The sequence below is a fragment of the Mastacembelus armatus genome, chromosome 11 (genome assembly GCF_900324485.2).
Source record: "Mastacembelus armatus chromosome 11, fMasArm1.2, whole genome shotgun sequence".
Classification (NCBI taxonomy): Eukaryota; Metazoa; Chordata; class Actinopteri; order Synbranchiformes; family Mastacembelidae; genus Mastacembelus; species Mastacembelus armatus.
Genome location: NC_046643.1, coordinates 5612178 through 5637208, shown reverse-complemented (window position 1 = coordinate 5637208; position 25031 = coordinate 5612178). Strand labels below are relative to the sequence as shown.

At 40.3% G+C, this 25031-nt stretch overlaps 1 protein-coding gene across 2 annotated transcripts; it reads left to right on the top strand.

Moving 5' to 3' along the window:
• On the top strand, positions 1–23619 carry slc66a2 (solute carrier family 66 member 2). 2 transcript variants are annotated; one of them, XM_026300061.2, is made up of 5 exons: positions 1–838; positions 1170–1303; positions 3007–3057; positions 11910–12126; positions 20829–23619. In XM_026300061.2, exons 1-5 carry the CDS (start codon positions 630–632, stop codon positions 21037–21039), a joined length of 822 nt encoding a protein of 273 aa, XP_026155846.1. In that variant the 5' UTR covers positions 1–629; the 3' UTR covers positions 21040–23619. The 2 variants fall into 2 exon arrangements, with proteins under 2 accessions (XP_026155846.1, XP_026155847.1); XM_026300062.1 differs by lacking the exon at positions 3007–3057 and having other exon boundaries at positions 7–838; positions 20829–21039.
• The last annotated feature ends 1412 nt before the right edge of the window (positions 23620–25031 follow it).

Below are 25031 nucleotides of genomic sequence, written 5' to 3'. Positions count from 1 at the left end.
GTGAGGTGAACTATCTTGACTGAGTCGGACGTCTTTGATTGAACGCGTGACGTACCATGTAGCAGGAAGTGTAGGCTAAACCATACAACAAAACTACACGGACTATGGGCCAGTCACTGGATAAACATGTAATAAGGGCGAGCAGCAGATTTTTTTGTTTAGTTTGTCTGTCACCTCTTCACGGGCTTTAATTTCAGGAGCCCGGACAGTGTCTTCTCCTGAGGGAAGCGCAGCCTTGCGAAGACTTTAGCGAGCGGCATAAACTCAAGTGTTGAGTCGGAGAAACGGGACGTATTGAGCGGATTATCAGACGCAGCCGCTGCCTTTAGCTGCCTGTTGTTATGTTTTAGGTACAGCAGCTAACAAATTCAGGTTCTCACAGCAACATTAGCCCCTGGCTCGTCGTCACTGCTCCGCTTGTGATGGCGTGGCAATAGCTGCTTTGTCAGTGGAAACCAGGAAAGGAGGGCACTCGAGAAAATACGGATGTTACTCTTTCCGTGCGCTCACGGTCATTACAAAGAACCGGGGGAGGATCAACAGCGAGTAACCGTCTCCACAGGGTCAGTGCCAGCCTGCTGACATCACCACAGCTTCTCGGCCAGGTGTTGGACAGGTGAGCAGCAGCCATGAACATGGAAGATGAGCTGTTTGACCAGATTGTCTCCGCGTTTAACAAGCTGGTGTCGTGGGTCGCTGCTGGTGCCATGGTGTTTGGTGGGGTGGTGCCCTACATCCCCCAGTACAGAGACATCCGCCGGACCCAGAATGCAGAGGGGTTCTCCACCTATGTGTGCCTAGTCCTCCTGGTGGCAAACATCCTACGAATACTGTTCAGGTAGGAGAGGACTCCCTGTCTTTTCAATCAGGTTTTAATCAGGTATTTAAGGCACTTGACCTTAGGTGGCTGAGGCCTGTTAGTCCACTTTATCTAATTGTACATAGAATTGATGGGTGCTTGAGGAGGTAGAAGCACAGTGGGACCCTAATAAGAAGATCCCAGCAGGTGTAAACAGAGTGATATTTGTTGTAAAATATTCTCAGCGTTGTAAAAAGAAACGTGCATAGGCTGGGGCTGATCTCCATAATTTCATTAAGAATGACTTTGCTACAAATAAAAAGCTTTACTACTATATTATAGTAAATTTACATTTTCCCCCCTCCATCAGATTTGGGCGCTACTTTGAGACGCTGCTGCTGTGGCAGAGTATCATCATGATCGCAACCATGCTCATCATGCTCAACTTGTGCACCAACGTCCGTATGGCCACCGAACTCAACACTAAGAGGCGCTCCTTCTTAGGTCAGAAACGCCCTGCAGGGCCTCTTTACAGAGCGGATGAACCTCTGTTACATCAACACTGTGTGTGAGTGAGTGTAGGTGTCCTTTCATGTGTATGTGCATGAAAGAGGGAGCGTGTATGTGGGAGTGAATGTGAGCAACAGAGAGCGGACGCCTGATAATAATGTGACTGGGAAGTGTAAATACATGAGAGTAATCGAGGTGGAATGTATGTAGGCGGATACATGTGTTGAGAGAAATGGAAGTGTGTGTGTGAATGAATGTATATCAGAGTGAGTGTGGTGTCAGTGTGTTTTTTAAGATGTCTCTTTTCTTTGAATAATCCATTTTCACCTGCTTCAACTCTTGCACAATCAAATGTGGGCAACTTTGTCACTCCACTTCATTGAAGGTCGTTGCCTGTGACATGGTGGGTGATCAAGCAGGATGTGGATTTTAGTAGATAACTCAGACATAATGCCTAAAATTCAGCCTTCTGAACAAAAAACATCTGCTTCATTGTGCTTGTCAATGCATAGTATAAAATTCAGAAGTTGAACTGTTGTTTCAACACATTTTAATATACATACCTAGCAAATGTTGTTTAAATCCTAAAATGACATCAGATATCTTGTAAAACTATAGGTCCTAAGGTCAGCATATTTAGAGTATCACAAAGGCACTCAATACAGTTCTGTTAAAATTAATACTTTGTATCATCTTAGGTGCTAATATAACGTATCTGACCATTATGTGCCCCTGAGAATAGAAATGTCTACAGTTTAACGTCTCCTACTACCTACTGTAAAACCCTGGGTATATTTTTTACAGGCAGTTATTTATTCAGCTCTATGCTGAAACACTAGATCCTGTTTGTCAGACATAGATCCATTTCTACTCATAGGCAAGAGGACAGCCTCTGTTGTTTTATAGGTCATGTGTTTAAAGTGTGCATTACACATTGTATGCAGAGCTGGCAGTCTGAAGACAGGAAGGGACAGAGCACTTGAGCAACTAGTGATAAATGTCAGGTGACAAAATATCCTGTAAACTCTGGAACCACTGGGAAACCATTAACTAGACCAGTATGAAAAGCACTAACATGAAAGAACATGGAGCCTCGGGCTATGCAGCCATGTTGATAACCAGTGTGAGTCAGACAGCCCTTTTTTTAGTGGAAACAAATACATAAAAGAGTTAGATTAGGAGATAGATATCACATATATCAGCAAATAGTACAGTGAGCTACAGTGAGTAGTTGGTTAACAGTTAATGTAAAAACTGGAAGAAAAGGGAAACTGCCTGGATTTATCCAAAAGTAACAAAATTCCCATACCATCTCTAGTAAACCTATCATATCTCGTTTGTTTAAGCTGTACAAAAGCTGACATGGACCACATTGTTCATTGTTGGGGCCTGAGAGAAAATATGTTTCTGGCTCCTTTAAAGGTAAAGTTCAAGATACCAGGGATAATGGCACATGCTCTGCCTCTTATAGTCTTTTGCACCAAATGTTCCACAACCAGTGATTTAATTAAGGAATCAGATAATCCGTAGTTTTGTGCTGTCATTAATTGCTCACAGTGACCTCAAATGGTCAGCACCCATGTTCAGTAACCTGACATCATGGGTCACCTCTGGCTTTATGAAAAAATGAAGAAACCCAAGCTCTTTTTTCTGTCCCTGTTTTTTTTTTTTTTTTCTTTATTCTTTTTTGTCTGTAGCAACAGACAGTAAGGACGAGGAGGTCAGAATCCCTAAGAGGCTCTTTCTGGGTATGTACAGAACTTAATGTGTCTGTCATGAAACATCAGTTGTAGTTCACCTCCCTCTCCCTCTCCATCTCTGTGTGTCATGCATGATGTCCCACTGTGGCTCTGACTGCTGTCCAGCCAGTGCTAACTGATTATCACTAACAGATGATCACTTTACCATATTTCAATAGAGCATGAGCCCATTTCAGTGTAGTCCTGCTGTTCTGTCCACATTTACTCTTTAACCATTTTAATCAGTGTGATGCATTCAGTGCATGTTACACCACACAGGATCAGTGTGAAAGAAAGGTATGTTTTCTTAACAGCCTGTGTTAATGTAATTTTGCATGTATTATTGTGTTTAAAACTGTTCTATTAAAAATCTGTTTAGAAATCTACCAAATGCACTGTATTTATACAGACTAATAGTTATTGATTTACAGTAGACTAACCTGTTTAATACAATACTTTAATTTACTGCTGATTCATTCTAGTTCTAATTTTTCTGATTTTATGTTTTTGCAGTTTGAGATGCCAGAATAGTTTGATATTAGCTTCAAACCAAATGCTTTTGTTTGTGGTAAATGATCTGATGAAACTGGTGCATGCTCATCTTATCCTGATATGTGAACATATTTTCTAATGGCTGCTTCATGCAAGTTCAGAAGCTTGTGACTTTGAATCAATATTGTCTTCTAACAGACCTTTTCAACGTTCTTTGAGCTACACTTGGTTTCAACTTAATTCACTTTTTAAAATGGTTATGCTAAAAACCATGGAGTTATATGCTGAGACATTACAGTGACATGTGTGTGTGTGTGTGTGTGTGTGTGTGTGTGTGTGTGCGCGCGCGCGCGCGCGTGTGTGTGCATGTGCGTGTGTGCGTATGTGTTTTAAGGTAGATATAGTCTTTTAATTAATTTTAATTAATTAACTAATGGCTTGTACTTGTTGAAAATATCATCAGTGTAATCTTTAATCTTTCTGAGACAGGACAGGGAACTTGCTGAAATCTGCTGGTGTGTAATTTTTAAATTACACACCAGCAGATTTCATGTTTAAGGTTGGTGAACAAAAACAGGGGACCTGTAAGGCTGGTGATATTCTGTTTTGTTGTTATTGTCAACAAGTCTGATAAAAAGACCCAAACAAACAAAGAATGTCACTGCCTGTTATTCCCCTGTGCTAATGGCCTCCAGTGATGTCCAGTAATGCAATTTTTTCCAAAGGAAAAAAACAAGTTTGGCCAAAATGTTGATAATAAAACTGCTGGATCTTAGTATATAGTCAACAGTCACTCTCTTCCTTCATTACCATAAGTTTTGGGACTGTATTTTTTATTCACCTCTACTCGTGTTTGAGTAATGTTTGGTTAGTATTTGCTAAAAGAGCCCTGCCATTTCTTGCATGGGTCTTGTGGACCAACACTCCTTTGTCAGAAAGCAGCTGATGACTTGAAGCTTCAGATAAGGGATGGAACGAAAGGATGTTGTATGTTCCTGAAAATCAGATTGGACACTTGTTCCAACTATTAGAGGAATATTAGGGTCCATGTACAGCTGATCGGTCTGGGTCACAGCACTGTTTCACATTGTTTTAGAGGATAATGCAACTAAAACATGTTGGAAAGAAGTCAGACACTTGGTTTTAACAGTGGTGTTCTAAAGTCTCATTTATCTAGTGGCACGTTTCCTGTTTGTATAAAACTGTGAATTGTATTGATTAAAAAAAGAAAAAAGAAAGAAGGAAATTATATTTCACTATGCAATACACTATACAATGCGTATGAACTTAAATTGAGGGTACAATGTTGTTCCTGGTATGGACACTAGATGGCAGCACAAAACTGGATTTGTGGCATGTGAAAAAGCACAGCTTAGTCTTGACTCACTGTATTCTAATATATTAAAATTTTCTCTTGGGACTGACTAATGCACACAAGATGGCTCGAAGTGCTCGTACAATGCTACTTTTGTAGCTTTTTTCTGTTTTAAGAAGAGCAGGAACTAAAAAGCATTAAGTTTGCTTCAAAATCATGGTTTTGCTGTCAGTTTCTGGATCAGAGGATAAGAGGAGCAGGGTATTTTTGTCTGTTTGCTCACATATTGAAGCTAGTTCTGCAGCACCAGAGCCTCAAATTTGTGTGAATGGTTGATGATCAGTGAACTCTGTAAAGCATCATTAGAACTGACAGAAAGCCTGCTCATCGATCTGTTAGTAGAATTATCAAGAGTAAGCAATGCTGTAGTCCAGTATTGATAGAAAGCATGAAAACACCCAAGTAGAAAGAAGAAACGGAGATTAAAAAAGGTCATTGATTAGACACTCAGCTTCACTTCAACAGCCTGGAACAGCTGTGGTCAGTGTCAAGGCTGCTGGATGGATATGAGGTCAGAGAGGATGCAAAGGAAAAGCAAGTTATAGAAAACTTACAGTATAAAGCATCATGTTGGTGTCAGTGTGCAGCCATCAGGTGGGCCAGCCTCACTCTGTAGCTGTCTACAGTGATTCACGTCAGTGTTGAGTCAGCAGGACGCATTCTCAACCTATGCGTTTGTCTGATTGCGCAGTTTGTTCCTTTTATGTTCTTTAAGCCTTAATTGTAGTGCATATTTGTTGTCATAGCAACACAGTGTCATTATCACCCCAGGAATGTCCATCAAGCAACTGGACATTTGTACGCAGAATGAAATAATATATAATATAAGCAGTTGACATTCAATAGAAATTCCCAGCATGTGCTAAAAAGGTTTTTTATATAGATCTGACAAGCTGTGATCATTTAATGTAAACATCATACAATGTGTAATTTGGTAGCTTAAAAACCATCCTGCTGCTTAGACTATACATAGGTTCAAAGAATGCCTGCGGTGCTGCAACAACACTCATAGAAATGGACACATCTGGGCATGCACTGTCTTTTGTTGTGGTTTGTGTAGTTCCAGTTCTTAGACAGGGGATAGATCCTGATGTAATAGCAGCTCAGTGTGATTTATATGGAAGACTGCCTGCTGCAATCCTTTAAGGAGATTAAAAGATCAAATCATTTGGCTGTGTCAGAAATGCTGGTGATCTCTCAGGTGGAGGTAAAAGGGTTTGGAAGGAAAAAGTAAGATTAAATATCTGTAGGGGTTCTTGACAGTGGGTGTGAGGAAGGTTTCACTTTGTCTAATGTGTGCTTCAGTCAAGTTAGGTCAAAAAACTTTCAAGACTTGAAAGAGGAAACTCTTTTTAGGGTTGACGTGAATTTGTCATCAAGCAAACCATAGACGCTCCATGACTGAAAATCATGAGTGCAAACTTAAGGGCCACTCTGGTTTCACACTCCTGGATAACTTAACTGCTTGTTCTCCATAAACAGGTGCTTTCTGTCTCACAAGCACTTTCTCATTCTTGTTCACAAAGATCAGCTTTCAAATGCGTTTTTGATACTGCAACAGTAAAACAGTCTGTGAATTGAAATGTGAAACATTTGTATTCCAGTGGTACCTATATATCCAGTGGTGGGATTGAAGGAAAAAACCAAATAAGCTTTAGTGAGATTTTGGGCTAGCATCAGCTATGGCCACCAGACTGTAACATTTTACAATCCAGTACACACAGTTGTGTGAGTGCAGTTGTGAACAAGTTAAGTCTCCATCAAAGGTTCTGTTAGTGAATGAATTTTTAACCCACTTTGGCTGTTTGCATGTTGATTATGTTGTATTCTCTTTTCTCTTATAGCCGCCATGGGAAAAAACATAGTAACAAATGTAATAACTACATAAGGCTCTGTGTTGCCACATTGTTTATAATTAATAACGTCACCCTTTAAAACCTGCACATAATTGGATGTGGAAACTCAGATAACTTTACATTAACTCAGTTCGTCATTGTCTCTTTGCATGAAGGTGACGTGCTACACGGAAATACAAGACAATTTATATTTCTGTCTGTTGTTTGATTATGGGTTATTGATCAATCTGGTTCCACTAGGATCAGTATCTACAGCTTCAATTGTTGCAGGAGTGTAGAATAAATGACCTTATCCTGTAAGTACATTTATCTCTTTCCTAAGGGCAGGCAGAGGCTGAACCTTGAGCCTCAGTCCTTTTCAGAAGAGACAAAGCACTTAGTTTAGGTGGCATGGCATGAAAAGTTGCTGTTTTGGCTCAGCAGTGAAAGCCTGTTAGTCATTATGAAAAAGCTCCCTGTCCAAATTTCAGAAAATGAAGTTCATTGAAAGCCCAGGCTGGTATAACTGTCTTATAATAACGCCTGTGCTTCTCCCACCGGTGCTTCTGAGTGACAGTAGGCCATTATTTCAACTTCCCCCATAGACTTTTTCCTAACTGGTGCTTGCAGGGGGCAGTTAGTAAACAAACGATTGAAACCTCCAACGCTGACCTATGTCTTCCTACACATGTAGTACAGCTCTGTGGGACTTGAAACCGAGCTGCGCACCAGATGTTTTGGTCACCGCAAGGAGTCTCTTGAATGCACCTCCAGTCTGTTCCTACACAGCACCCCACCGATGCACAGTGCAGTGATAAACATCAGTTAGTGGTCAAATGGTGTGACACACTGCTGTGCTTACAGGTTATTGTTTTTAAAGAAGCACCTGCTCAGAACTGGAGGCAGATGTGTCCAGTCAGTTCTTAAAAGTCTGCACACTAAGGATTATGAGATGATGACATTGGAGCGGTGACATGAAGGCATGTAATTACTGAAACATGAGGCTGGTACACAGGCTGCACAAATAACTGAAGAGCATGTTATATTTAACGTCTTGCCTTTTTGTTAAAGCCAAAGGTGTTCATAAAGTGTACTTTACAGAATTAAGATGGGGAAAAAATCGATTTCACCACAGTGGAAATGTCAGGTAGCTAATTTTTTTTTTTCCCTCCTCCTCCAGCCCCCACTTCTGGAAACAGGTGACTAGAAGGAAAGTTAAGAAAATGTTGTAATGTTTTTATTTTTAAGAACAAATTTTTTGCCAGAGCTAGTGCTCAATTGTGTTTGTCATGATTTGGAGGCAATTGTTACATGTATCATATGTCCAGTTTTGAGTTTAGTGTGAAACTGTGCGGGCCTTGAGCAGCCAGGTTGGCACTGAAGGCTGCTGATTGCTTCCTCATGTGTTTGGCTCTTATCAGGCAGCACCAGCCTGGTGCTAGCTGGCCCAGTTTCACAGACCTCTGGCTCTGCTGCTCATACTGCTGTACAGCTACACCAGGCATCTGCAGCCACAGTATCACAGATTGAACATTGTTATAGAGTTCACATCACAGATATAGATAGCGTTCATTATACTCAGCACAGAAGTGCATGCTTTTTATATACGTTGTATGTTTGACTGTGTTTTGTTGAAGAATGAAATACGGTGTCATCCTAAATAATTGTAAAGATTTGTCATGGTAAATCTGGTGTATGCTGGTGAAGGCTGTGACATGGCTTGAACTGCTCTTTACGATTTATTCTGTTACATTTATGGGATTTGTCTAGCTTGCCTGTCAGAAAGAAACAATTAGATTGGCTGAATATTGCAAAGCCAAGTTATCCTGCACACACGCATGCCAGCCATGTGTATTCATTTAGAAATGCCATCTAAATGTCAGAATCGGTCATTGTTAATTCTCTAATGAAACCATATTTCATTCAATCACACACTCAAATCCCATAAATGCTTGTGTTCTTTCACATCCAATTTCATCAAGTCTTTAAAAGCAATAAATTTGTTCAATTTAGGTATGGTATTTAGTGATGAAGGTAACCCAGCAGTGCTTACATTTTTTGTTTGTTTCTTTTTGAGTTTATTTACTGTACAGGCTTTTCTCCGAGGCTTTATACAGGTCAGCATAGTCTACCCGTGCTCTACCTATTTCTGATTTCCTGGATTCCTGATTTCCCCCACCCCCTGTCGCCCTCCTGAGATGGTATCTTCTGATAAATAGCCTGTTAGATGCCAAAAAAGCACAGTGGTTTGTAGTTTTCACAAAGGAAATTCTTCTTCTTTTCCTTTTGGCTGCTCCCTTCAGGGGTCGCCACAGCGAATCATCTGCCTCCATTCAACCCTCTCCTCTGTATCCTCCTCACCCACACCAACTATCCTCATGTCCTCCTTCACTACATCCATGAACCTCCTCTTTGGTCTTCCTCTAGGCCTCCTTCCTGGCAGCTCTAACCTCAGCATCCTTTTACCAATGTAGTCACTGTCCCTCCTCTGAACATATCTAAACCATCTCAATCTGGCTTCCCTGGCTTTTTCTCCAAAACATCTAACATGAGCTGTCCCTCTGATGTCCTCATTCCTGATCCTATCCATCCTCGTCACTCCCAGAGAGAACCTCAACATCTTCAGCTCTGCTACCTCCAGCTCTGCCTCCTGTCTTTGTCTCAGTGCCACTGTCTCTAAACCAGACAACATTACTGGTCTCACCACTGTCTTGTCCACCTTTCCTTTCATTCTTGCTGACACTCTTTTGTCACACATCACACCTGACACTTTCCTCCACCTGTTCCAACCTGCTTGCACATGTCTCTTCACTTCTTGTCCACACTCTCCGTTGCTCTGGACTGTTGACCCTAGGTACTTAAAATCCTCCACCTTCTTCACCTCTACTCCCTGTAACCTCACCGTTCTGCTTGAGTCCTTTCTCATTTACACACATGTACTCTGTTTTACTGTGGCTAACCTTCATTCCTCTCCTTTCCAGAGCAAACCTCCACCTCTCTAGATTTTCCTCCACCTGCTCCCTGCTCTCACCACAGATGACAATTCCTTCCATCTTTCCATCACACTTGTGGCACCTGTCAACACATTTCCATCCCTGTCCTTGATCGCCCTAACCTGCTTCACGTTCTTCCTATCTCTGTCTCTCTGCCTCGCCAACCTGTACAAATCCACCTCTCCCTCCTTAGAGTCCAACCTATCATCCAAATCCTCATACGCCCTTTGTTTGGCCTTTGCCACCTCTACCTTCACCTTACGCTGCATCTCCCTGTACTCCTGTCTGTTCTCTTCTGTCATCTCAGTGTCCCACTTCTTCTTAGTTAACCTTTTCCTCTTAACACTCTCCTAAACTTCCTCATTCCACCACCAAGTCTCCTTATCTGCTTCCCTCTTTCAAGATGACACACCAAGTACCCTCCTACCTGTCCTAGCTGTCCAGTCATCGGGAAGAACCTCCTGACCTCCCAGAGCCTGTTTCAGCTCCTCCCTGAAAGCCACACAACACTCTTCCTTTTTCAACTTCCACCACTTGGTCCTCTGCCCTTGTCCTCTTCATCTTCCTCACCACCAGAGTCATCCTACACACCACCATCCTATGTTGTCTGGCTACACTCTATCTGGGAAATTATCAGAGTGAAATCTCATCTCAAATTAGTAATTAAGTGAAAACACGGCATTCACTCTACAAAGTATATCACCAGGAATGCACCCTTGCATGGATGTGATTGGCCAGCACAGTACACTGCTGGAAGACATCACAATGAGTTGCAAAAAAAAAAAAAAAAGCTGAAGCAGAGCACAAGTTTTTTCCGCACAGTCCTCTTTTCCGCTGTATCTTTTGGGATGACTACACTTTGATGACCCCTGTGCTGTAACCATTTTATTACTTTCATAGTGAAAGTCTATGTGATTTCAGCCTCAGTGTGAGTGCTTAGATGTGCCTTTTAGATAAGGAGAGCCTCATTTAAACATGATTAAACTATTCCATTTGAAGCCTGTAGAAAACCCTTTTAAGATACAGCAGTGCACTGACATATTTAACTATCACCCATAATTAGATTTTCATGATTAGCTCTTTCATTCTAGTCTGCTCTTACATTGCTTTTTTCACAGCCCCTACACTGTAAAGATACATTGTGTGTTGTAGAAATGAGAATTAAAGATGTTTTTGTATTATGCATGTTCCTTTTCAGTTACAATTAAGACAGGATATCGGACAGCTGGCACTTTGCAGCCTTGAGATATTGTCATATTGTAATTAGTATTGTCTCTGTTGTTTATTACAGGAAGACACTGTTGTTCTCCGAATCTTAATCTAATCATTTGCTTGGAGAAAGAAAGCACACAGGAGGTGTTACGGAACCAAGACAGGATTTAATCATTCATCAGGTTCCAGATTTTCCCCCACAGCCAATTACTACTGTTTGAAAAATACTGTAACGTCAGCTGACTGTTACCATCCCTCTGGGGTTTTCACCGTCTTCCTCACTGTAGTTAAAATCTTCTGAAGAACAAGCCAAAGTGTGTGCAGTTCAATTGGCTTATTTGTAGCGGTAACGTGCGGCAACTGCTTTTTGAAGCAGTCAGTTGAAAATTCACAGTTCAAGCGTGAAGGTTGATAGAAATGTTCACAATAATAGATTTTTTTTTTTTTAACATCCTCCTGTTAACTAATTATGGCTCAAAAAAGAACAAACAGAATTAGAGGATAATCGTTTCCTACAATGCTGGAAAGCCAGAAGTGAGAAAAGGCAGGAAATTTGCATGCAAGTACAAAAGAGTATAGATGTTTTAAACTGTGTCTCTCACTGCAGCACCTTAGTGAATGGTACTGATGCAGCAAATTCAATGATTATGATTCATACATGTCAGTTTTTTGAATAACTTGAATACATGTGGGAATATTTCGGAAACATTATTACATTTAAATTTACCATTCACATCAGTGTTGAGATTTTAAAAATAGCCCCCATGACATCACCAGAGTTTTTGTCTCACAGCCTCCAGAGCCACAGAAGACAACAGGCAGACTGTTGATGATGTGTAAAATATCAGAATGCTGAGATAAAAGTGAAAGCATTATTTGTGCCACTATTGATCATTGACTGTCTAGTTGTTGAAAATCGTTCATTTCTGTTTTTCCTATGTTGTGCACCTTTAGATTTTGACTGGAACTACTTCTGGTCGTGGAGTCGTTTTGTGGACTATGTGCAGTGCGTGCTGGCCTTCACGTTTGTGGCGGTCTACATCACCTACCTCCTCCTGGACTCTGTGCTGTTCGTGGAGACCCTGGGCTTCCTGGCCGTCTTCACGGAAGCAATGCTGGGCACACCTCAGCTCTACTGCAATTATCAAAACAAGTCCACCGAGGGCATGAGGTACAGATTGAATATTGTACATTCTAGCTTGTTATGTCGAGTTGAGTGTGTTTGGCCTTTAACCATGATAAGGTAGACGAGTGTTAGGCCAGAGCATCCCTTTTACAGTCATGTAGGACACACCATAAGCAACTGAACTCCCAGAATGGTCTGTTCTATGCTCATTTCAAACCAACCTCATCCCTAGCACATAACACAGTAGGTGATGGTCGAAACAGTCAGCTCAGTCTTTAAATATGTTGCCTCTGTTGTGCAAATGATCACAGCTGCTTGTTTTCCTTTAAAAAGGAGCAGAGGTGCTCTGTAAGAGCTGTTTGAGATAAAAAAGATTTTACCACATTTCTCACAGTTGTCAACTTTTGCCAGGTCCCAGTTCCAAAAAGAAAAAAACTGTCTTGGAAATAATTTCACACTGTGTATTACTTGGATTTCACATTTCTATTCACTGTATTGATATGAGTGCTCAAGCATATTTCATAAACAGATATACACCATATATAGGCCGTAGGCTGTCACCTGCAGAATAAGGTTGCAGGGAACACTAGCAGCAGTTTACCTCAAGCTGTACTCTTAAAAGTGAGTACGAGTGATGGAAAGTGTGTGGGATTTTGTTTTCTGTGTGAGTCACAGACAGCCCAGAATCCCACAGTCTAAACACACTGAGGTTATTTACAGTCCCTGTTTTTTCTCCACCAATTTGGGCCTTAAGTAAAAGTTAGAGTCAGATAGAAAGCAAAATAAAGGCATCTCGTATCATTAATTAATGATAGCATCTTTATCTTGACTGAGTGCTGCTACATTTCCGCACATCCATGACATGCAGCTCTGAGGGCGTGTTATAACGTAGTACACAGGTGTGAGTAGTGGCTTACCTTGTCTCACATGTGATCATTAACACTGACATGTGCTTATTAAGCATTTCTGGCGCCTGTTGAGTAGGAAGTAAAGACGAACCTTTTGACAGCTATTTATTAACACGAGAACTGGCCCTTGAAAGCTTCTCTGAAAATCAATATGGTAATGAGGGATTCTGTCTTGATGCATCTATTACCAATTGTGTCATTTTAGCTCATTAATATTGATTGTCTCATGCTGTAATTAGAGGCTTTGATATAAAATTGATTTTGAAAGCATAAACAGTTTTAAAGTCACTGCTTCCACCGTTCTTAGCTAAATGGATTTACAAAGAACCCAGCAGCATATTAATATAATTAAAACAGATACAGGCTAAACGCAATGTGATAAAGATGAATCTTTAAGTTCTAAAAAAAAATTATTGAAAAGATAAGACTAATAATCAATATATGAAAAGATGTGTAAAGTTTGAGATTATGCACAGAACACCCAGGCCTGATTTAAAAAGCTTTCTTGTAGATTGTGCCCCCCCCTCCTCCTCTGCTGGTTGGCTTTCTGCGGCAGACAGATAACAGAGCTCCAGCAGGGCTGCCTGTCCACCTTAACCAGCCATGACAGCTCCCACGCTGGGCCTTTCCATACCCTCTCTGTCCTATGTTTTATTTTGTTTTTGATTTTTTTTTTTTTTTGTACCTCCTACCCATCCAACATTTTCACCAGCCTCGCTGTACATGAAGCTTCTAAACTAGCCTATGTACTCTCAGGAAGGAACTCACCACTCCTACACTCTTTCTTCTCAAGTCAAATGGATTCAAGGATTCGCTGTATTTAGTGATATACCATTAGCCATGGGGATAAAAATATATGGATAAACAATACAACTGAAGCATATAAAGTCCTGTCTTAAAGTTAGCTGGCTGGTTCATCTGGGACATCTGTGGTTACCGTGGTAACAGTAAGTGCAGTTTAACACTTCAAAAAACACTCAGCACTTTTAGCGACCGCTTTTGTCAGGAATCCAAGAGAAGAGCACCTGGTGCATCTGTTTACAGTGCAGCCAAAACAAGCTCACATTGTTCAGTCAGTCAGTAATAGCTGCAACAGTGATCTGATTCATGCTGTACACGGTGTGAGGAGTTGTTCCACCAGGACAACGGGTCTTCTTGTTCCATTACTCTCTTCTTTTAAAAAACAACTATCTTGCTTTTCTTGGTACTGTGTCACAATGAAAGCTTAAAGTATTATAATTTTATACACAAAACTTTAAATAACATTAAAAACAAAATGTTTCATCCCTACAAAGTACACTACAGACAATCTCAGAATACAAACACATATGAGCCCAAGTTTCAGTGCTCATTATTTTGTGTGCAGACTGCAAGTTTCTAATCATTCTTACTCTGCATGATTTTAACTCTGAAAAATTATATATATATATATATATATATATATATAATATATATAATGATTTTCTCTTATCGATGTTTGTATAATCATGAGGTAAAGATCCCTATGGATTATAAAGTGTTTTGATGTGAATTAGTGACAGCAGTGTTTGCAGTGTTTTTATTTTAAAATTCACACTTTCAAATTCAGCTATAGGCATGTTCACCATTGGTATGCTTTGATAAACACACTCTAAAAGCTGATTTTCTTGTTGTGTACAACATAAGATTTGATTTAATTCTAGACAAATTCATTACAAAATACTATAATACCCTGCCCGTATGAAACATTAAGCTTCATGTCTCTTCTCACTGTCAGTTCTTTTGTCATTATCCTGCAGCATATTCTTCCAGCCATCAGCCAGTGCAGATAAAGAAAGCAGAGGATGTTGTCATTTCCAGTTCTGTTTATTGTTTGTGTCCTCCTCCTCAACCTGTTGAGTCTGGCATGCTGTTGCTAGGTTACTTTACCTCAGCACTTCATTCAAGGTTTGTGTGTGTGTGTGTGTGTGTGTGTGTGTGTGTGTGTGTGTGTGTGTGTGTGTGTGTGTGTGTGTGTGTGTGTGTGTGTGTGTGTGTGTGTGTGGGTGTGGGTGTGTGTGTGAAAAATCCTATAAAGTGACGATTTCGCCAGGTTATGCAGAAGTGAGAGGTAACATAAGAGAAACGACAAAAACTGTTGGGTAAGAAGAGGTAAAGCAGATTGCCCTTTCCTGTAAGTGCGTGACAAAAAGATCACATGCAACAGGTCCATGTAAAAAAACATCTTGCTGACTTCCTCCCAGTTAATGGCTAAGCCAATATACCTGCACTCCTACTAAAGTAACATTTAAAGTGTCAGACTGCTACTCAGTACTTTTGCATATTCAGGGTCTCTGCGGGAAGCTTCAGCACCTTATTCACCAAGGAGATGGAGTCAGAACATGGCACAAGTTGCCAGTAGAATGAATCATATTGAATGTCCTGAGTGTGTGTACTCACCGGAGCTGAACCATGACACACTGTCAGACAGGCTCTAGCAGAGCAGTTTCTAATAATGAAATATGGATGGAGTTTAGAGGGAGGGTGGGAAGTCTTGTGCTGGAGGCGTTTGTCCCATGAGGACACTGTTGACGGCATTTGGCATTTGTCTCTTTCTGTTAACCTCACCGATGTAGTTTGACATCAATAACTGCTCTGTTACCATAAAGGGTCCTTAGAGGATTGCGTTAATTCCACCCATACATTGTGACAATGGCACTATTTTCTGTCCTATATACCTATAGAATATCAGATGTTTGTGCACTCAGAGAAGGTAGCACTGAGAATCATACTCTTAGCTCAGTTAAAACTACTGGACAGCAGCGGTGGCTGTTGTGCCAGCATTGGGAACTTCTTTGAGTTAGCACTGAAGCTGAAGCTGTCGATATTGGCTGAAAGACACAGGTCGTCCTGCCCTGCCTGACATTGTCCAGCTTCATGCTGCCCTCCCTTTTCAGTGCATGTCTCTATTTCTGTCACACTTAGTTTTGTGGTTTGGTCATTTTGAGACAAGACGGTATTTGTGAAAATTACAGCCTTGTCTAAATCTCAGGTGTGCAGAGACATTAAAGATTACAGCCTGCTCTGCTGGTACAATGCTGCATGTCAACTGACAAAATCAACTGATCCATTAAGTCGTCCACCTTAAGGTACAACCAAAAAATAACTATGAATTTTCAAAACATAGATGTTTTTTTTTTTTGTTCGTACAATCTAAGTTGACAGAGTTTTTCATGAAGTCATTGAAAGTGGATTTGGAACCCAGATTATTTCAGCCCGAGCTACTGTAAATACTTGAAGACAGATACTTTTTAGGGATGAAAAGGTGTGTGTGTGTGTGTGTGTGTGTGTGTGTGTGTGTGTGTGTGTGTGTGTGTGTGTGTGTGTGTGTGTGTGTGTGTGTGTGTGTGTCTGTACTGAATATGTATATGTGTATTGTGATGGGGGTGAGGAGGGGTGTTGAAGCTTTTGTTAATAGTTTTCAGGCTAATGCTATTATTAGATGGTCCTGAGCCTGCAGAGACAGAGGCACATACCAATACTGACCAGCCTGCTGTAAAACAAATAAAATACAACAACACAGACAGGAAACATGCACATGCTCACACACAGACAAAAACAAAATAGGGAGATGGGACACCCACAGCCAAATGCAGCCTTATAAGGCCTATGGTCCTGAGCTGTATCCCAGTATGCTAGGTAACAATGCCAGAGCCTTATTTAGCCTGCACGCCGCTGTCCACGCACACAGCCACATACTGACTTGTGATGATGACGGGTTGTCACCTCTGTGTTGGGTGCGTGGTGCTGCTGTGAATAACAGGGCTGTTGAACAGAGCAGCTTCAGCTCCCTATAGCCGATCTCTGCAGCTGGAGAACCTTCAGATCACCTCTCCAATCCATCCGCCTTCCATCTGCTCACATCACACAGGGGCTTGCTTTTTCTTTCTTGCACTAGATAGAAATGAGTCAGTTTTTTCCCCTTCAGGGTGAAAGTGCTGCTGAGATTTAGTGATGCGATTGAAGTCTTACTTTGTGAGGGACTGGCTTTGCTGTTTGTGTGCTATGCATTTTCCCCTCCAAACAAATTATGCATAATTTTGCAAAGGCAACAGACAAAAAGGAGGACAAAAAACTTGAAAATGAAAGTGTCACTTACTCTCATAAAACAGTTTTTATACAACAAAAATGAAATGCACAAATGAAGTTACTTTTTACAGGAAACTCAAAAACAAAATAATAACTGTCACAGCCCGGATCCTATGTATTTGAAGATAATTGAAGGATGAGTTTGAGCAAAGGCACAGCAGGAGTTTCAAACATCAGGACTCTACAAATATTTGTGCAATAATGCACAAAAAAGTATTGTCCATGGCATATAGACTATGTTCAGTAGTCACAATGCAGTAAATCCCATCCTTAATCTTTTAGTCTCTCTGGAAATACAAAGCCAGTGGTGCTGTACAATGCATCTACAGGCCACTGTACAAATTGTTCTTGCTCTGTATATGTCTTGAAGAAGATGATAGATAAGTAGCCAGACATGTTTGCTCCCTGCTCCCCCGCCCTTCCCTCATTACTTCATACTAGAAACCAGCAGAGGAATTGATCAATTATAAATCCAGTCTCTCTCATATTTACCTGCAGGTACATATTGTCAAAACCCTGACAGCAGCTGCTGGGCTATGGGAGGTAGAAGAGCTGGGAGGATGGGGGAAGATTTCCACAAAGCTAACAAGCTCCTTACTGTAAAAGAAGGGTGTGAGGATAGCAAATGCAAACAGGTATAGTGAGGTGGGGACATAGTGGAAGGAGCTGGTGGGAAGATGAATGGCTTGGGAGAAAGTAAGAAGTGCTTCAGAGAGTGGGTTTCTGAAAAATTGTAAAAGTTAGAAGCCAAACGGGAGACTGGGAGAGGCTGCAGGGATGGAGCTAGTAAAGATTTAAAAAAGGAGAGTAAGGGAAATGGCAAAGTTGCTCAAATTGGCCTTACAAATGAAAGGGGCCAATTTGAAGCTGGAGGCCAGAAAATTGGCTGCAAAGCTCTGACCTGATGAACTAAAGAGACAGACAGTTTGGGATACACAAAGCAGCAACTACCATGGATGGAAGGTGTGAGGACTGTGCCAAAGTATCTTAAAGTTGAGGTGTCACTGATGGCTGCTAGGTGCTAGCATCTGTTCAAAAAGCAACTGTGGTTCTCTAGAAATACTTGAATAAGCTTTGCAGGAGATTTCTATATGCGATCATGGTTATTTTGGAAATGATTTGATATAGGATTTGGTTTTGTCTTTTGAAAGCATAGACAAAAGGTGAAGAAGCAAGACCTGAAGCTGGACTTGTTCGCAGAGGGATGGTTGACTGCTGCTACTCTTAATATCACATTATGATTATTAGGCTGTAAGACATAGCTGCTGTAGTAGAGTATCTGGTTGTGCCAATTTGAGTTATTTGTTCGGAAGATTGTTGACTTCAAGCTGAAAAGACAGCGCTGACCATCTGCTGAACTTTTGGGTTCAATACAAATCTATGGGTGATGTCACACCTTGGTATGTCCATCTTTATATATAGTTAATGGGTTGCTCTCACCTTAGCTTTTGGAGAGACCACATTAGCTCTCATCACTCCTTTACATATGTGAAGAGACTAATATGACGACTCATCCTTATTCAGAGCTTTGTTCTGTGATGCGTTTATTTCACCATGTTCCGTCAAAGGACCGATGGGCTTAGAGCATGTGACAAAGAGATTATAGCAGTGATTGAGCTTTCTTACAATAGGGGGATGTTCACGTCATTACATATGTGGTAAAATCAGTTATGAAAATCAAACCCCAGTCAAATTTAAAGATATTGAGGAAAAAAAGGCCCAACAAGCTACACAAGTCTCTTCATCACTTTTTCACTCACCTGCAAATTCATATGCTAAAGGGTGAGTTCATTCAAATTACAAAATAAATGATTTTACACCTCCCTTGAACAGTAATCTGCTGCTGTAACAGCCTCCACTCCTCTTGAGCCTCCATAGTGTTTTGTAGCCTGGCTGCAGGGGTTTGCTCTCATTCAGTCCAATCCAGTCATCCCCATTAGATGTTTCTGTTCCTCATGATTTATGTCCAGTGCCTGTGTTGTCACTACCACTGCAGAGAATAGTGTGACCTATGTAGCTGAACAAAAAAGCAAGGGTTAATTCATTTGATAAACACCATTTGGACCTGTTTTACCCAATAGAACACGTTGCCTCCACTAACCAGGGGAACTCTGTTATTATATTTGGGTAGAGGCAAAAAAAAAAAAAACACAGAAGACAGATAACACAAACCATGAACAAATGAAACCAGAATTATCTCCATTGCATCTGATAAACCTACCCTTTAAATTCAGTGGCACTTGGCTCAGTGACAGAAAGAAATCTCCTGCAAAGCTTATTCAAATAGTGCTGACCAACCAAGCCGACACGCTTGAGTGAAAGGATTTTTGTGTTCATGTCGAAGGCAGGTTGCTTTAGGAAGCACATCTAAAAAGTTGCGTGTGTGTGTGTGTGTGTGCACAGTGCTGGCTCAGTCCTTTCTTTGTCAGCATTGTATTCCTGCCTCAAGCAAAAAATACAAGTTTATGAAACACACACAAGTGAAATCTGCAGAACTTGATAGTTGTGGTGATGCAGTAATAAACCATGGAAAATACCCATGACCACCACAAGAAATGTTTTAATGGAGCCTTAAGTGACTTGTAGAGGTGACGTCCCATAGTTCCTGAGTGAAGTTGTATACTGTGACTTTATCTATTTCTGAAGAGTATGACGTATATAAAGTTGTGTTTGGGCCCCAGGGCTTGGTTATTATTTTTTCTTCTACTCTCACTAGACTTCCTTTTCCATCTCCTTAGTTGAGTTCAGAGGGCCCCTCAGTGCCAGGGAGAGGACAAAGATTACTCTTAAAGGGACTGAGCCTTTTGACATCACATGCGCACTTTTCTCCAGTCGTTTCTAAACAACTCTTTTATTTTACTGTTAAAATTCATCTCCACACTATGAAGTGTATACCAGAATCACTCCTATGAGTGTTAGAGTTAGTAATGTGTCAAAGGATGTGGAGTTGATGAGAAGATTCATTATTTCAATTTCCTGTGCTTACTATGGCGAATTTACCATTCCTGAAATTGAATTTCTCTGACCCCTTTTTCCGCTGTCATTACTATCTGCTCTTGGCCACCAAATTGAATTGAGACAGAGCAAAAATATATAACCAGGTGGAAATTTATTGGGCCCAAGGCTCAAAAATCTGCTTAAGCAGGATCTGACAACATGAGATGTATGCAATACAAAATAAAGATGGAAATGATTATATGATAAATAATCACACATATATGTTCTCTAAAATATGTAAATGGAACTATATTTTGTGTAATATTAGCAGAAATGGAATATAGTATTATAAATACGTTGTTATTAGTGTGTAATCACCAGAAAATACCAACCATTGCATTTTCTCAATCTCAGAATGAGCCTTTTAATTCTACATAGGGAGCAGGTCTTATTTCACAGAGACAGTCATGTTGCTCCTCCATGTTTCTACAGTAGCCCAGAACAGACAAATTGAACACTGGCTCTATATGCTGAATTGTAATGGCCACCTTACCCTTTGTGTGCCTGGAAACTGACAGGAGTTATAATGAAGAATAAAATCCAGTAATACAAAACAAAATCACAAATTAATAGTTTATTTGTATACTTTACCCTTTTTCATTTGATTATTTAATCCATATTGTCTTTTTTGAATATTTCAAATACTGAACACTGCATAGAAAATGGGGCACACAAGCAGAGAACAGTATTAGTCTCCTCCTTTTCATCCTTCCTTCTCGTGTTCTTTCCTTCCAGCATCAAGATGGTGCTGATGTGGACCAGTGGAGACACCTTTAAAACAGGCTACTTCCTGCTCACCCAGGCACCCATGCAGTTCTGGACATGCAGCCTACTGCAGGTGGTAGTGGATTTCGCCATCCTGTTCCAGGTTTACTATTACAGCCGCTACCCACAGAAGCCTGTGTCCCACACTATCTCCCACACCAACAGTGCCAAAGCCCTCTGATAGCCTTTACAAGTTTGCTGAAGACACTCTGCAGTGACAAACCACTTCTTGAGGCGCTGTGGACATGTATAAACATGCATGAATAGCAAAGCACCTTGAGATAACGCAGGCTGCTCACCCACACTTTGTATACATAAAGTATGCAGTACACATCGACACACACACAGACAAGACATGACGATACACAGACACTATGTGGTCCCAGTGGACAGGTTACACACAAACCTTTGCTTTATTTATTACCCTGCTGACTTCTTGTCAATGCAACAATACACTTGAGTCTAGGAATGCAAACATTGCATATGTCCTTGAAGCATCTTGTGCATGTGGAGAATATTATGCACATACATGAATATACAGTATATAAAAATTTCAGATATATGCTGAAATCTATGCTCCAAGAAATGTGGACCAGTTTTTGTTGTCCACATGTTCTGATGATTCTTGCATGGACCCTCTGCCTTAAAGCACACACATTCAGATATGGCTTAACAGCAATATCAGTGTATGAATCAATCAAAAAATGAATGTACAGTGTTACTGAATGTACAAAATGGCATTTGTTATTTAGTGTTTTTTCCAACACAGTGGAGAGATGCTGGTCAGTCTTCCACTCATTGGACAGATTGATGCCACATGCTGTGACACACAGGTTCAGCCTTGTCGGAGAAAACTGTCAGACACCGGAGGCAATCAAACTTTATCAAAAGAAAAAAAACCTTCAGAAATAAACCAGGCTTTGTGAAAGATATGAGAGTAGTTTTCTGTTTGAAGTCAAAACTGCTGGAAGCAACAGTTTTGGTTTGTAGAAAACATCTTTATCATGACAAGTATTTGACCTGCACGGGTTGTCAAAAAGCCAACATCAGGATTTTTGTACTGAAGCCATTGATGACATTTTGTATATAATTTGGATAATTCTACTCCACAGTTTCTAATAATTAGTTTAGATGCCAGGTCTCCATATTCTCAATATGTGTTCAGACTGAATACAAATGAATTTAAAGACCAGGTGCAATAGTCACTGGAGCGCATGAACACAGATTTGCACGAAACAGGGCAAGATGATGCGAGGACAGGTCATCCTGAGTTAAAAATGTGTACATTTTACTAAAACCTTACTTTTTCTTTTTGTTTGATGAACCCACTCCATAAAAGTACAGGGACTGGAGGAAAAAGACAAGTGTAAATGCCACAATGAACTGGAGTTCCTGCTGAGTTCTGAGATCAGGGTAGGAGCTGTGACACAAATGCAACACAGACACAGACATGCACACACATTAGCTGTGTAGGTTGCCAGCTACTTACAGCTAATATTTATATTGTCAGTGTTATTTCTGTTTGAGGTGAATAAAGAGTGATGACAAAATAACACTCCAGTATTTAAATAATTTGAGAAGTTTCCTTTGTATTCCGTCTGAACATACCCTGTGTACCGCTGCTTAGTAATTAGATGAATGAGCTCTAATCAGGTTAATATCAGATTTTTGATTTAGCTGCAAGGATGTCTGGCTTTACAGCCATTGTTACCACGTATAGCTGTAGGATGGCAGTGAATGCAGCGTTATTATTGCAATTATGGCCCTCATTCCTGTCTGTAATGATGACTTTATAGTCAGACATTAACTGCTGCCATCCAGGGATTTGGCAATTATTTTTGTGCCATCACTAAATTAGATGGCCAAAATTACAAAGTTGTAATGAACAAGAATTACCCTGCAAAGGAGGTTTACTTTAGGTCTGTCAAGTCTTTACCTCAATCATATTGCCAGTGGAAAACACTGACCGGCCAAGTCCATTCCCTTGATATCCTTACTCATGAGTGCGGCATGAGTTGGGCAGGTCATCCTCATCTTTACTTCGTCAAAAGGAATTAATTTCCTGTTCAGAATGAGAAACAGCCACAGTAAAGATTCTTCTTGTTATTGTTGTTTTGTAATTTTTCACCGGGGAGGGGGAGAAATGCCAAACCAGGAGGTGAATGACTGTCAACACGTCAGTGAAGTGTGTACAAGAGAGAAGACCCGATTCTGTCCTCCTCCTCTAAGCCTCAAGAACATATGTATATCTATATCTATATATCTATATCTATATATGGACACTTCCCTCTCTCATATACTATAGAACATGGCAGGAGTTTTCTATAAACATTTTCTGCTTTTCTTTTAAATATCAAAAAAGCCCCAGTGGATGACTTCTTGGTTTCTTAACAGTGGAGGTGGACACTTTGTTTGTACTTACTTAACTGCCTATTTATTTTGTTATCCTTTTTTTATCATGTTCAAATGCTAATGCAACACAGTGTATGCCTGTTTATTCAGTGGTGATTGTATTGTGTGGATTGTGTGACATGTGACTGGTTTTTGATATGCTTAGCAGGATCAAAATGACCTCAGACGTTCACTTTTTTTGTTCGATTTGACCTTCTTTTAACTTTGTATTTGGGTTACTGTTTCATTTATTTTATCATGTAAAAGTATTTTCCCATAGAAACTGCTAGATTTTGCATTGTTTCATCTGTAAAACCACCAGTAGTTTATTGTACCACAAATATAATTTAAAGTGTTTTTTTTTTTGTTTTTTTTTTTTTTATGCCTTTTCTCAGTGTTACATCCAGGAAATTGCCAGTATTCCATCTCATTAACTAATGACATCCTTTGAGGCTGTTTAAACACAAGGTTCTGTTGAGAACCTAACTTGGCATTGTCAAATAAAGGGGACACGAGAGACTCATGTTTTTATGTTTTCTTTGATGGAGGAGTTTGTTCCAGTTGTGTAGACATCCACTGTTAGTCCTGTCAGCAATGCAGCTCTGGCAGAGGTACAACAAAGCCCACTGGCCATGGTCCTTCTTTGGGCTTTGGGCATATGATATCTGAAGCAATAATAAGCACATAAATTATAATGTGCTAGGCTTTAACATCAGATTAGATGGACACAATGAGGAGACGATAGATAGATACATTTAGACAGATATGCTGTATACAAGAATAGGTAAGATGATTTGGAGAGGTGTTTTCTTAAATGGGCCACTGACGTGAATAATACTTATCCATTGTTTGTTTGTTTTTGTTGATGTGCGTTGTTGCATGCATCTGCACAACAAAATCATGAGATAATGAGAAAATCTGCATCACAGAAAGCAATACGTATATGCACAGAAAATATTTCCAGTCAACCACATGAGCCCACACTGACAGGAATGTGTTTAAACTCTGCCTCTTATTTAAAATCAAGGTCGGGAATTAATCAGCGGAAGCCTCAAAGTAAAAATGTGAATTGTGCTCAGTGCCTGGGGAGTATGTGTGGGAGTGAGAGAGCTTCCCTGTAAAATGTCTGATGAAGTTTTTCAAATCCTCCAGTGCTTTGTATTAACGTGCGTGTGCTTGTCTAAAAGTTACTTGCAAGTACTACATTATATATTAAACTCACCAGCTACACTTCAACTGTTTGGGGGCTGCTTCACTGGAATATTTGGACTTAAAGTTGTTGAAATTGATATTTTGTATAATCCAGGCATATCAAATTAAAAGGGGTAACTCATAGTCATTTTAAAGAGAATTTTCACCTGTATTAGAGCCAGTGTCGTCCCAGTGTTTACTAGCCTCTCATTTGCACTTCCTGAAGCAATTTTTTAAACCAGAAAGACTCTACACCTCAGTGCACACTACCTGCTCTGAAGCTAGTGAGTAGCTGATAAACCCAGGGGGGATTTAACCAATAAAAAAGCCAGATATTTCACTCAGTAATTGGCAAAGACTAAAAACAGATCAGAAAGTGAATATTGGACTGAAATTCATCAGGTCCAAACGAATGACACTGTTGCTCTGAACTGCTGGATGTGCTGGACATTTGCAAACAGGTTTCCCAAATCAGCTTAAAATGTGATATGTCAGTGTTGTTTAGTGATATTAGTTCTACAGTTATTACTGCTGTCAGTGTCAATTAGGTAGCTGGACATATTAACATTTACACCTTATTTTACAGCAGAT

Coding starts and splice junctions, on each gene's coding strand:
- slc66a2 (XM_026300061.2), top strand. CDS start 630: ATGAACATGGAAGATGAGCTGTTTGACCAGATTGTCTCCGCGTTTAAC. Junction 1,304..3,006: donor TAAGAGGCGCTCCTTCTTAG/GTCAGAAACGCC, acceptor TTTTGTCTGTAG/CAACAGACAGTAAGGACGAG. Junction 12,127..20,828: donor AAGTCCACCGAGGGCATGAG/GTACAGATTGAA, acceptor CTTTCCTTCCAG/CATCAAGATGGTGCTGATGT.